We start from the raw sequence: 14,188 nt of genomic DNA on the forward strand, positions 1-14,188 counted from the left end.
TTATTGTTACCACTTGTCCCTCTGCCTCATCTCTGTGTTGAGATCATGATTTCCTATATCCTCCATAATGCTAAATATACTACTAGAGTACTGAAAAACAAAAACATTTTCAAAAACAATCACTGAACTGTGAGAAAGTCTGAACTCTGGTTAGTTTGCCACGACCCAACAGCAAAAAGAGTAACAACTTTTACCGGGTATATGCCTTACTGACCTAGGTAGCCCACACCATTGAACCCACCCTGTCCCCTATCCCTCCATTCCTTCTGATATATATGATCTCCTCCAAATACCTGGAAGCTGTAAAACAGACAAAAGGAGCATTCAGCCACTTGGAACAAATAACGTGGTATATTTAAACAGGGCATACTGGCGTTTCCTACATTTCCTAATATTTCATTGGGAGGTTTTTGGGCAGAGGATGCTTTTTCAAAAATAACTTCAAAAAACCCCTGTTTCTGAAACTTAAGATTAACAAAATATACAATAAAAACACTGCTTAAAGAAACCAGGGGTGGGGGAGGGGGGTATTAAGCCCTTTTGTTTAACAAGGCTGAATAAAGCAGCCTGCAGACTTCCTGCTGTGACCATCTATTATTAACAAGCCCATCGCTTCAGCACTGAATAGACTGGAGCCCCACAGCCCAAAGAGACATGCCAGGAACCAGCAGTGTAATTTTCTAGAAGCACTTACCTTCTAATAGACAAAATGTAACAAATGGGTAAAACAAGGAGGCTTGGGAAAATAACAGGAAAGGAAAGGCCAGGAAACTTAACATCGAACAGACAGAGAGATGTGTTTATTACTCTTGTTCCAGGCGATACACTGCAATTTACGAATAATTTCTAACACCAAAACTTTTGGAACCTCCTGCTCGCAGGAATATTTAAGACATAGGATAACCATGCTTTTCGTCAAAAACACAACTTCTCAGTAGAGAAACACAAGTATGGTAGAGTACAAAAATAATCGTGCAACAGAATCATGCTTCCTATTACCCAATCTCAGCTATTTCTCAATTCTGATGCGTAAAAAAATGCCACTTACCAAGGATTACTAAAATAACATTACTAAGCAATTGGGGTATAGAAAAATAAAATCTCTACAGTCTGTAAAAAGCTACTTCCTTCTCTTTTGCAGATCAGAATTTTAAGTATCCCAATCAATAGCATGAATGTATAAATGCAGTAAATGTGAAAAATATACAGAATTTTTTTAGGTGTGACTTCTCAAAGTATTACCTGTAAGCCAGTTATGATATGGCAACATCCCCTTCATCATCAGATAGCCCTTTAAATATGTAGTTTGCTTTCTTGCTAATTAATACATGGCCTTTGCCCTGTCTTCCTTCAACCATTCCTCCTTTCTCACAAAGGAGAAAAAGAAGTCCATAACAAAAATGATAAAAGTAGATGCTACATCCCTATGATTTTAATTTCAGGAAATACTACCTGAAATACTTGGCTTTTTTTTTTTTTGTCAGACATCATAAATTTAAACTTTGCTGTTTCAATGAATAATTAAATTTTCAAAAAGTATAGGTAATTAAGACTACCAAAAATTAAAATTGAGTAAGAAGTCAGCAATTATAGACTGCATGTATTTTACCAGATCTGCAAGGGACTCTAATTAAACACATATTAATTGCCCTAATCTTCTTAGGCAAGTAATAAATTGGAAGAGCTGATTAATGCACTGGATTTAGTTCAGCTTGTTAAATCTGACACCCTGGCAAAGGAAGACTATCTTGAAAAGCTCTTTTAGCTAAGTAATTGGAATTTTACTCTCAGTAATTTGCCGTTCCATAATAAGAGCTATTCAGTATATTGACTCTTCATCAGTTTTTTTTTTTTAAATACATGTTAGTTATATTTAAACAGTACCATTATGCTGCTCATAAAGATTATGAAAAATTATGAACTTTGACCTTTACTGTCCATCAAAAGTCACTTTCACTCTGAACACAAATTAGTATATTTCCTTGTAGGCTATAAATCCTAATTAATTTTAATTCTAGAAGCTGCTATTAACATTTTATAAAGTCCATACGGACACATTAAGTCCTCCATGTAATTCATAAAGCCAGCAACTAAACCAGTTTTCAGTATTAAATAACTGCTGATGGCTGCCAGAATACAATGAAACACCATTCTCACAACAGGCCTCAATTTCTCCTCTCCTTTTTACCTATTTACACAAACACATCTACACATATGCTTACAGGTACTCAGTCACCTGGCAAAGGAGTGAGACATTTTTGTGATAGCAATAAAGCAGTATCAAGCATTAAAAAAAAAAAAAAAAAAAAGAAGTTGGGAAACCTGCAGGTAGAGATTTTAACTGATTTCTCTCCAACACAGTTACTACTCCTAGATTATAACACAGAAAGATGCATCAAGCTTCACTTAAAAATAAGCAGATATGAATTAACAAAAAAGAAACCTCCCCTGCTAAGGAAAAAACCAGCAAGTACAGAATAGGGCAAAAGAAACTTTTACATTTGAATAATGTTTTGAAGTATTCCATGCAATTTGAACAGCTTCTTGTATGTCCTAGAAAACGTGGAAATGTACAAAGCCTTTCATATGAAGTATCTCAGAAAGTCATACATGTTCCAAATCAAGTTCAGTCTGAAAAAAATCCTAAATATATAAATATCTCACTGCCTTCAAATCTTTATTCTGTACTCCTCAGAACTGACATTTCAAATTTCTGCTCTAGAGCCTACAGGCTCTAGTCTCTACATCTAAAATCTGTTACTCTTCTGTTAACAAAAACTAGTGTTTATACATCTTGAAAAAATCACTGTCACTGTGAACCTAAAACCTATCCTTTGTTCCTTAGGGGAAATGTAGCAACAACTAAGGACTCATCCAAACATTCATTTAAAGCAGCAAAATTATTTTCATAAATGACCATAATGCTGCTTATAAGCAAACAGTAAAAAGGTGACTAGATAATACTAGGGGACTGGTAAGTCATGAAATGAGACATGAAGGTACCTCAAAGAGCTACAGTTAAACTTGAATGTCTCTCAAATATTTCCTACTCATTTTCCATGATGCAGTACAAAGTATAATTTACTGCTTATCACTGGATAAGCAGGTGGCACTCAATTTCAACTCTCATCCTCAGTAGTCTTATGAAGGAAACAGTACTTTACCTTCATGATAAGTATAAACAAGTACTATATTCTTCTTCCATTGGTTGCGTATTACTTGCAACAAAAAAATTTTGGCTTGGGTCTGAGGCTCCCATGTACTATTAGAAGAAGTCCTAAGTAGCAAATCAACTCCAACTATTTTCCAGTTGATGGCATCGACCATTTAAAGATCAGTTAAGACTAGTTAGCTGTAGGCAGGTCACAACAAGAAATCCCACACCTGAACTTGAGGTGTCTATTAGAGACCTTCAGGTCTTATAAAGAGACACTCACATGATGAGAAAAGCCCTCAAATTTCAGGATTTACATAACTGAAAGCAAAAGAGAATTTAATTCTAAACAAACTCTTGACTTCCTAAGCACAATGTCAGCTCAGTGCAGATGGACATCAAGTCTGAAATGACAAACATTCAGTTTGAGACTTGCTGCGTGTACACGAGCTCCATTTCATTGCTTGAAAAGACGTAACACAGCTTTACCAGTGGCAGAATACAGCTTGTCATAATTCAGTACTGAACAGGGAAAGCCGCTGAATGTTATTTGGTTAAGTGAGAAGTCAAGGAAAGTAAACAATGAGAGTTACAAAATCCTTGATGAAAGGCAAAGATTCAGAACACAACATGTGCTGAACCTGTCAAAAGCAAAAAGCCAGTGACTAAAAGTTTGGTCCAGAAGATGATGGGTTCTGTCCTACTTGAAAGAACCGTGCAATAACTGGAAAACCAGAACACGGACAGAACGTCATATCTCTTTGTATGATTTGCTTGCGTTTTTATAAACACATCACCAAAAAAAATCTTAACCCCAAATTAAATTGATATAAATAAGTAACCAAAAGAGATTAGACAGATGAGCTAGATACACAGAATCTAGAAAGTGAACTGGAACACACAGCATGAAGTCATTAAGACCAAAGCATTTATTACTGTATTTATTAATGGTTAGTTTCAGTTTAGAAGACTACAGTATCTTCTGGTAAGCTGAAATCACATTAAAAGCTAGAATCTGCATTTTGTAAAGCAAATCTGAAGGTGGAGACCTTGTTTTCTCTCCTACAGACCTTTAACAAAAAAAAAATACGATCCCAAAACCCTGGGTTTTTTTGTGAGAAACTTTTCCACCATCTTTCTTTATATTTCTGCAGGCAATACAAAACTTAGCTTCAGCATTTCCTGTCAACATTAAAGCCTAAAATCCTGACAAGTGCATGACAAAGTCTTGTGTCTGAAGATGCTATGTATTTAAATTTTCATGATATCACACTTTCCAAATGTTACAAGCATACAAATCAAATGCATGTTCTTACTCTTGCCAAAGAGCTTTCTAGAAAAAAAGAACACCTACAAGATTTCCAGTTCTTACTGACTTCTCTCTCCTTTTCTGCACATTTCTGAACTTCACATTCTTTTGGTCCTTGAAACTGAAGAGTAGAAAAAATGTTGTCGAAGAGATTTCCATAACATTCTTTAAACAAAAGTTTTAATTATGACTGTTTCCAGAGTAATATTTGTAAGCTGCAGAGACTGATAATGAACTACGATTCCCCTTTCAACAACTTAAGGATGTCTCTATGCTCTAAATAGACACATAATCTATACTAAAAGTAAGCCCTCCAGAAATACATGCTTCTGTTATTACCTAAATATCTCAGTTCCTACTGCTATTATAAAAGTACCAATCAAAGGCTTCTGTCTATTTTACTTTAATTATGCTTGTCCTTAAAAAAGGCGTATACTGTAAGACTTAATTCCATCTTTTCCCCATACATCCTATTAAAAACACCTATCATTTCAAAAAATTCTAATTACATCATTCAAAAAAATTGTGAATGATTATCTTCTGCATTCTAGTAATTTAGCTCAGCATCCAAATTAAGACATTTGTTTTAAATCCTTGTGTTTTGGGTAACTGCTGAATAATAAGATGATATTTAGGCATAATGCTAAATTTCATGTCAATACATAATGTTGCTAGTTTCAGCTTTAGAATTAATGTTTCTATATAACTGTAGAATTCAGTTTCAGAATTAATGAAGTACTTCAAGGAACACAGTTTTAATCTTTCTTAGATCACATAACATGTAGGATTGTGAACAGACCAGAATTTCCCCTCCAATTCTTCAGGTTCACACCTTTAGATAAGCAGTGTCAGAAAGAGATATATCAAAGAAAGAAAGGAGGGGCTATGAGATAAAGGAACTACCAAAGCCTAGCCTTGTTTTTTTCTAAAAGAAACTTGTAACTTATACCACAAGTGATACATTAGAGATTCAACTAACATTATCAAAGATTCAAAAGCTTTCCATTTGAATCTTTAATATACAATTTTGCTTGTGTTTCATCCTTTTTTAAATATTTGTTTCAACCATTCATCTAAGATACATGCAGCAATATGACTTTTCTCCTCCCTCACAGTCTCTCACATCTGAAAAGTCCAGTTAACTAGAGCACTATCAAACTGCATGTAAAATCACCACTTTTTGATAATGTGATGGCAAATTAATTTTTGCTATAGAAGACTAATCTTTGAAGGAGGTTAGGGTTGGGTTTTTTTGCTAGTGATTCATCTTAGCTCATCATACTTTCTATTAATGATTAATCATATAAGATTATATACTATATAATATATTTTCTATTAATATTAATCATATAATTTCTATTGATAAGCACACGTGCATCTTCTTCAGGGTGCATACACCCACACAGCTTCCAGCATTCAAGACTCAACTGTCAGCAATCTTAACAAAATCCAACAGTCACAAATTTTAAGAGGCATAACCCAGCTGACATGGTCTACAAAGAAATTAAACCACTAGGAACCTCACTAACTTCAAGTCCACCTGCAAAATATTTCCTCCACACAGAACTGCAGATACATACCTTCAAAAATACATCAAAACGAACACACTGCATATACAATTTCCCTTCCTGAAGGTGGGATTCAAAGAATAAATGTGGCAGATGCCAACCAATTTCATTAAATGCACTAGTACAAGGCAACCTTAAACGAGAAGAATTGTAAAAGAAGCTAAAGGGAAGAGACAGTATTAATTATTAGTTAGGCAAATTACTTTCAAATGAACATTTCTTGTAGACTACAGTCTATATAAACAGTCAGGGTTTTACTTTGCATCAGAATGTTATGTTTACACTGCTTTTGGATACAACCCATCATAAACTTACTTTTGTATTACATTCTGTAGGCTGAGCATCATACCCAATTCACTTTTCATCTTTTCTCTGTTGGCACGGCACTCTGCCAAATAGCGAAGAGCCTAAAAGAAAAGACCACAGCAAATCAGCAGTAAGTCCACTACATTATCATTCATTTTTATTAGTGTACATCTGCAAAATATTCACAGTGTGAGTTCTAGTAAGAATATAAAGAGTATTATCACCTACTGTGAACATTAAAAAATTGTTTTATTCTTATAAACGCACAGAAAGCATAGCATATCTAATCTATGAGAAAAAGTTGAGAGACTGGGTTTGACCAGCTAAGCGAGTCTAAGGGACAATCTAACAGCTGTTTACAACTACTCAAAAAGCCTTTACAAAGATTAAGCCAAACTTTCCTCTACAGCAGCAGGCAATGTAACCAGGGGGAGCAGCCACAAATTATAGCTTGGGAAGTTCAAATCAGGTATTATGCAAGTTTTTTCACTCTGAAGGTAGTTCAACACTAGAACAGATGACCTAGTGGGACTGCACAATCAATGAGACAAAGCTACAACTGACCTGATTCAGTGCTGGTGATAGTCCCAATTCAAGCAGGAAGCTGAAGTGAATGACTTCCAGAAGTCCCTTCCAACAAACATTTATGTGATCTGAGATCGAAAGTAATTTTTACATGCTATGCTTCTAGTTCCACCAATTCTATGGGCTCCCCCAGCACGAGAAAACTTACCACCACCAAGTTTCTACTGTCTGCAGAAAGAGGTCTACCACATTTATAAGCTTCTGAAGACCAACTGCAATATTCATCACTCCATGCAGGAATAAGGACACAAGCAGTGGAAAGCTGCTTAGGTTATTGTTGCCTAAACTGGGAATTTACACTTACTTGTTGCCAAAGGTTTTCCTTATTTGACCTTCAAGGTAGACTCTTTGTATGGCTTAACAATGCTGACCCCAGTCAGCAACTGTGCATTTGCACAATCACCCTAACATAATATTCTTAAATAATACAGTTAAACTGTCAGTCCTGCTTTTCATGACACATCTCTCTACTGTTAGACCTGACAAAGTTTTCTTAGAAGGAACCTCCAAAGGGGTACTGTGCTGCGTCATGCTCTAATCAATGTCTTACTGATGTAGGTACAAGAACTGCACTTGCAAAATTCTGCAATACATAAATAGAATAGTTTATAAAATAGGGTTTGTGATAGCAAGGTTTAGAAGTGTTTACAATTCTTCGTTCTTTAAATACAGTCATATAATAGCTATGCTGCTCAATAGCTCCTTTAAAAATAATATGCTCCTTAATTCCTTCAGAGACAGAGAATTTATTAATTATCTGAGGGTTTTTTTCTACATCATCTTCAGCACATTTGGTAAAATTCAAGACCATTTTATTGCCTTTTGAGAAAGTCCAGCTGCTGTCTGACATAAGAACTCTAAATGTAATTTTTGCTATTTCCTGATGTGGATCAGTAGTAATAATTGCTATTTATATAGGCTGTATATACATTTATTTTCTCACTTCTTGGCTATGGAAAAATACCTGAATGATAGCTCTGAATTACTAACTTTCATTAGTTAGGTGGAAAAAGTTTCTGATCTGTTCAGACAATTTAGTAAGGTTGTAACATTGTTGGATGAAGAAAAACATGTTCTTTCAACAGCTAATTATTTGAGTCAAAATGTAGGCAGTCTCTTTCCATCTGTTACATACTCTACACACAAATGTGACCTCCATTAAAACAAAACCAAAGACAAAGTTATCAGAACAACTTAAGTGACCCGACTTTTCAGGTCTTAGTCCACCTGCAAAGGTCTACACTTTCTAAGAAGTACAATCATTTATGCTTATTAAATCACAGACTATTGAAGGCATAAGGAAGATTAGTATTACGGATTTTGGTTCAGCCTGTGTTCAGCAAAACACCTATGTTAGCTTTAAGGTCACACTGTAATTTCATGATAATCAATAGGACTATCTCCATATATATAAAAATACACTGTTGTCAATATTATTAACAAAAGACACCTTTGATGTTTTATAAGTGAAGTGTTCATACAGTTTCTTAACGTGGGAGTTTTTTTTATTTTAGTCCAAACTTACGATTAAAAAAGTAGTATTGCCTGGGTTATTTCTGATTTTTTTTATTTAAAATATTAAAAAATTTTCAGCATTTGAAGGGTACCATAAAGAATTCCTGGAATCAAAATTACAAGAAAATTCTAGAAAAACATACCACTTCTTGATCAGATAGAAGAAATTACTGAGCTGAAACTGTATATGGGGAAGAAAACATCCTCCATGAAAGATTCTAAAACATATTTTTTAAAGTTACATAGGGAACTATTGTGATGCATACAGATTATTTCCACTTTCAGCTATGGGAATCGCAGAATACAATAAGAAATTTAAAGTCAATGCTGTTCATCCTTCTATTATGTACAAACTTAATGGAAAATCATTGCATTTAATGATTCCCATTTAAATGGAAGCACCTTTTTGACCAATGGGATGGCTAGAAAAACAAAACAAGATGACCTTCCAGAATGGAAAAATACCAAAAGTGAAGACTAAAAAGTTATCAGCAAAGATATTAAAAGCTACAGAACCTAAGAGGTTTCAGAACTCATGAACACAGTGTCTAAGCAGCAGAACAAAAACACGTTTTCACAGTAAACAGACCTATTTCTGACTGCAGCCAGGATCCTGGAATATAGCATGGTCTCTAAATCCTGATTCTTAATCCACTCTAACTGCAGGTTATCACTAAATAGAACACAACTGTCTCCCATTCCCAGCCAACAAGATGCCCTTACACAACACAACTTGAATAATATCTGAGGCTGTGGAACCACACTGCAAACTGGATTAGCCCTCATCATTCTGACAAAGTCAGTCCTTTTAACACAGTTAATTTTTGTAAAGATCACAGACCGATCACTGAATCTTGTGCAGGCAGTGAGAATACACAGCCAAAATGAGCAAAGAAAGGAAAATGAGTGAGACATCTAAACAAGATCCTTTTTTAAGAACACAAGCTAAGGAAACTGCACTGGGAAGAAAACCAATGCAACATATTCTTAAGAACCGTAAACTCAACTCAAAGTTCTTCCAGTGAAGAACATTATAGTCTAGCAAATGCTATGGCAAAGCTAACCTAAAAACCAATTAGCAGGACACAGGTCTCGTGAATTATGGGACCTCATTCCTTGAACCCAGAAGAGCATCAGACACACCAAAGTAATTCCAAGAAGTCCAGTAATATCCACTATGAAAGTTAAACAAAAGAAAAATACATAATTATGGTATAGACAGGTCTTAATGGTATAGAGTATAACACGTGTAAAAGCCAGAACTCTTTGTTCTTTAGTTTCACATTGTTCATAATTCAATAATGACAGGAAAATGGAAAAAACACCATCACATAAATTTCAGTAACTTAAAATCTTATTAGAAGAACTGAATTAGACTTAAAACAAAAATTTGTCTTTTGTTTATCCTGCTTCTAAACAGGAAACATGCATTTTTTTAGTATTTAGATTCGGCATGAGAAGCACAGACTTGAGGATTTATGATTTAGAACAAGAAGAAATGGACAAACGCTGGAACAAGTTGTATTAGATATTAATAGATTTGGGGTTGGTTTTGGGGGTGTGTGGTTTGTTTTTTTTAAATACCATGAGGGCAGTCAAATGCTGGAACACAGTGCCAGAGAGGTTACGGAATCTCCATCCTTCAAGGTGCTCACAGATCAAGCAGATACAACCCTGAGCCATCACCTCAGCATGCTTAATTTGAGCATGGGACTGGACTATGTCACCTCTGGAGGTTGTTTCTAACCTTAATAATCCTAAAGGGGTTTTATTTTTGTTTTACAATATGAATGTGGAATCACTCCGTATATTTACCATGCTATATGACTTCATCTTAAGAAAGGGATTTAAGGGTGCTTAGCTCCCTCCACACAAAAAGTGACATAGCTGTATTAGGGGAAAAATGCAAAGTAAATTAATCTATTTCAAAAAACCCTAAATTCCCCCTGGAATAATCTGTCCTTGTTAAACAAGTTCTGAAATATGTGGGGTTTTTTAAAAAGTATAACGAGTATCAATGTAACATAAAACCAGGTTTTGTTACATGTTTACTTGTTTAAAGACACATTAGCAAACTTACAAAATGTCCCACTGACATACAAATTTATCTCCAGCACTTACTAGTAAAGCTGAATGAACAACTGGAGGGTTGGGATGGTCCAAAAACAGAATAAGACCTGGCAGGCATCCTTGATCCTGAACAATGGCCCGTCTGTTCAATGGATCAGCTGCTAGATCTCTGAGTTGGTTAACTACAGATAATGCGTCAGGCTCCTCACTCATAGTAGAATTCATTTTTTCTGCAGCATGCATACAAAGTACCTGCTGAAAAAAAATTAAAATCATTATTACTAACACCACATTTATTATCAATTAAAAATAAGTAAGACAAAAGCACAAAGACACTGATCTGTTATAGCGACAGAAGTATAAAAAACCAACGACTAGGATTCACAGAATGTGGATCAAATTGATAAGGATGTGGATCTTGAAATTTGTAAACTGGAAATCTAAAATTCCTATTCAGAGAACAGGTAGGTTGGGTTAATGATATTTCTATTTGTTCCCTATAGATAATTTCAGACCGGTCAGCCTTTACAGGAGTGTATTTGTGTTGGGTTTTTTACATTACTGACAAAATATTTCTGAGAAATCCATAGTTTTCTCACAAGGCACTAGAATTCTATAAACATTCTTCTGTATAAACGTGTAAAATCAAAATACACATTTTCTGAGTACCTTTAGCAATAATCAGATTTGACACAAAAATGAACCAGAAAAGCCAGCGTAAGACTAACACTGCATCAAACACAGGGAACATGAAGTTTTAATCTGGATCTGTATGTCAAATAACTAGTGTAAGGCCATACTCATTTACTCATTCAAAGGCAAAAAGGGTTTTAGAGGCTGGGTTTTTGTTGGTGTGTTTGTGCGTTGTTTTTTTGGGGTTTTGTTTTGGTTTTGGTTTTGCGTATTTTTTTTCACTAGCACCCTTCAGCAAAAAGAAAGCAGGTCACACCTTGTTCAAGCCAAAGTCCAAGGCACCAGATCACTTTCAAAGGAGACAGGTGTTAGCTTCAAAGTATCAGATTCCAGAGTTGTTTAACAAGGAATAACTACTTAATAGCCAAAAAAAGCATACCTTTACTCAGAAAAAATACTACATCTTGGTAAAAAAACCTGGTTTCCTTCAAAAGGCTGATTATGTGCCTCTGAAACCATGAAATACTAACTGTGGTCCTGGCCCAGTTACCAACTCATGCAAGTAACTTTTCTTAAGGCACCAAAGTGTGAGGCAAACACATAGTTAATTTGTGTTCCCTCACTTTTCCTCTGCATAAAAATAAAACAAATTAAATCCATAAGCTGTCACAGTCTTTTAACATCATTTCCCAAAACTATTCCACAAACATATTGTTTCCTTACTGAAGGTAAGCCTTTCAGCAACACAAAATAATCATACTCATCAAAAACAACAAACCACAAATACACATTTTGGCTATGATAATTTCTCACATTTTCACATAGAATAAAATGCTGTTAATCTCCAAGTCACTGGTCCTTCCTTCAAGACAGACCGCTAATGTTAAAAGTACATGCCAATGATTAGTCTCCAGGCTATTTTTCTTGACTATCACAAACCAGAAGAGATCAACTGGGAAATAGAATAGCTCAACCAATGAAAAATAATTTATATTTCCAAAGCAGACAACTCTGGATAGGAAAAAAAATGTAACTAACTTAACTTCTCTGTTAAGCAGTATTAATTACTTTTCATAGGTGACAAAGGAACTTATTCAAAACTTAAAAATCAAGGCAGTTATAGAGTTGATGTTAACCAAAGTCTCTGACTTCCAGTTCTGCATCCCGAGCACCTGATCATTCCTACAACTCTCTCCATCCTGACCACATTTTGCCTTTTTTCTTTTAAGATCCCAAAAAAGCACTAAGCCAAATTTTACTCCCCTCCTACCCCACAAGGCCACTCATGTCCTCCCCAGACCCTTCTCATTCTCTCCTCAGCCACAACTGAATCCTTACCGTCTGTCACCTACAACAACCAATTTTATGCAAACTAGGACCTTAGGCAGCCTTTAACGTAAAAAACAATTAAGCTGTTTAAAAAGTTTTAAGAAGTTATCTAGAATTTGGGGGCCTAGCAGAGAAGTTAGCCAAGTACCGACTCCCTTCTCCTCCCTGTAGCTTTGAGATCACAGTACCTCATTCTCCCTGCCTCGGTCTCCCGTTCCACTCTACGCCCTCACCGGGGAGGCCCAGGAGGGGCACGGCCACAGCTTCACACCTCCGCTGTCACATTAAGCGTTCCCTAAGCGGCGGAGCTCACAACCCGGCTGCGACAAGGCCCCGGGGCTCAGTTCCTGGGCCCATCGCCCGACGGAGGCACAACCCTCCATCGTCCGGGTGACGTGAGCTCCGGGATGCGGTTAGGGAGGGCAGGAGGGACCCCAGACGGCCTCGCCGCCCCCCTCTCACAGCCATCCCCCGCTTCCCCAGTTCCCGCCCCCCAGCGCGGCCTGTTCCCCTCCCCGGCACCGTACCGCCGCAAAAGACGTCCCCAGCCGAGCAGCTCAGCCCCGCGCCCCCATCGTCCGCGGGGGCGGCACGGCCTGCGGAGGGCAGCGGGAGGAGACCGGCAGCCGGGCCCGCCGCACACGCACCACCCGCCAGGGCCCGCTCTGACCCCGGCACCGTCCACCACCCCGCAACCCGATTGGCGGGGGCCGCCCGCGCTTCTCCGCCACTCGCGGCGCGCTTTGTTCCTGCCGAGGTACGATTGGCTGCCGGCGGCCGCCCCGCTGTGCACGCCGGGAGCTGCAGTTCGGGCAGGGCCGCAGGACCGCTACTGGGAGGGAGCGGCGCGGGGAACGTGGCCCCTTAGTCCTATTTATTTATAGTAACTTTTTTTCCCCGCCCCATAAAGGCCCACCACCAGAACTTACTGCTCAAGTGAAGCGTATTGTAAAACAATATAGTGCGAAATACGCCTAATTCCGCATGGAAACCCAGCGCCTACGGCCGTTTTGAACCCCCACGCGGGTAGTCCCCGCCCCACGACGCCCAGACAATTAACATTTCTTTTAGCATAAGCACACCTTAACCCTATCTGAAGCTTTGGGTTCCTCCCCGCCCCAAGCGGCAAAGAAGTTCTCGTTTTCGCATTCCTCTGCTCCGCTCACGGCAGTTGGTCTTTGAAACGTTCGAGTACAGCTTCCAGGAAAGTTTTTAAAATCTGAAATGCCGCCTCAATAATCCTTAAACCTAAATGCAGCACGGGGGAACTTCTGCGGTGCCCTTCGCCCCGGCACCGTCCCCCGGCTGTCCGGGCGTCCCCCGGCCGGCCCCACAGAACCGCCTCTCGCCTCGTGGGCGCGCCGCCACTCGCTGCCCTTCCCTGCCCGTTTGCGCGGGACACAGCCGGTGCTACCCACAGAGACAACGGCGGCACCGCCGCCGTACCCCTGCGCCCCAGTGCGCCATTAGTCTGCAGCAGCCACCTGCCAGAGCCGTTAGCCACCGCCGGGGCTGCGGAGGAACGCTAGGAAAAGCCCTCCCTTCCCCGGCCGGACCCCAAGCACGTCCGATACCGGCAACTCCCGCACGCCACCGGGTCGATAACGCCCCGGTGGCCCCGCTATCCGCGGTGCCGCGCTGGGAGACCCCGCCCCCTTCCACCGACCAACGACTGGCAGCTCCGCCTACTGGAGAGGCCCCACCTTATTGGAGACGCCA

The 14,188-nt window shown here is 38.6% G+C and overlaps 1 protein-coding gene across 4 annotated transcripts in view; it reads right to left on the reverse strand.

Moving 5' to 3' along the window:
- Positions 1 to 13,720, reverse strand: part of ARMC1 (armadillo repeat containing 1) — a 33,430-nt gene extending 19,710 nt beyond the window's left edge. Inside the window, exons 1-4 of one of the 4 annotated variants that reach the window (XM_040586305.1) lie at positions 13,552 to 13,720; positions 10,559 to 10,759; positions 6,902 to 6,967; positions 6,347 to 6,438 (exon numbers count right to left, since the gene is read on the reverse strand). In XM_040586305.1, the coding sequence (XP_040442239.1) occupies positions 6,347 to 6,438; positions 6,902 to 6,967; positions 10,559 to 10,750 (350 nt within the window). In that variant the 5' untranslated portion in view covers positions 10,751 to 10,759; positions 13,552 to 13,720. Of the gene's footprint in view, positions 1 to 6,346; positions 6,439 to 6,901; positions 6,968 to 10,558; positions 10,763 to 12,996; positions 13,162 to 13,551 lie in introns of those variants that run through there. The other 3 variants (XM_040586304.1, XM_040586302.1, XM_040586306.1) reach the window with 3 other exon arrangements.
- Positions 13,721 to 14,188: the final 468 nt, after the last annotated feature.

The sequence above is a fragment of the Falco naumanni genome, chromosome 3 (assembly GCF_017639655.2).
Source record: "Falco naumanni isolate bFalNau1 chromosome 3, bFalNau1.pat, whole genome shotgun sequence".
Lineage (NCBI taxonomy): Eukaryota > Metazoa > Chordata > Aves > Falconiformes > Falconidae > Falco > Falco naumanni.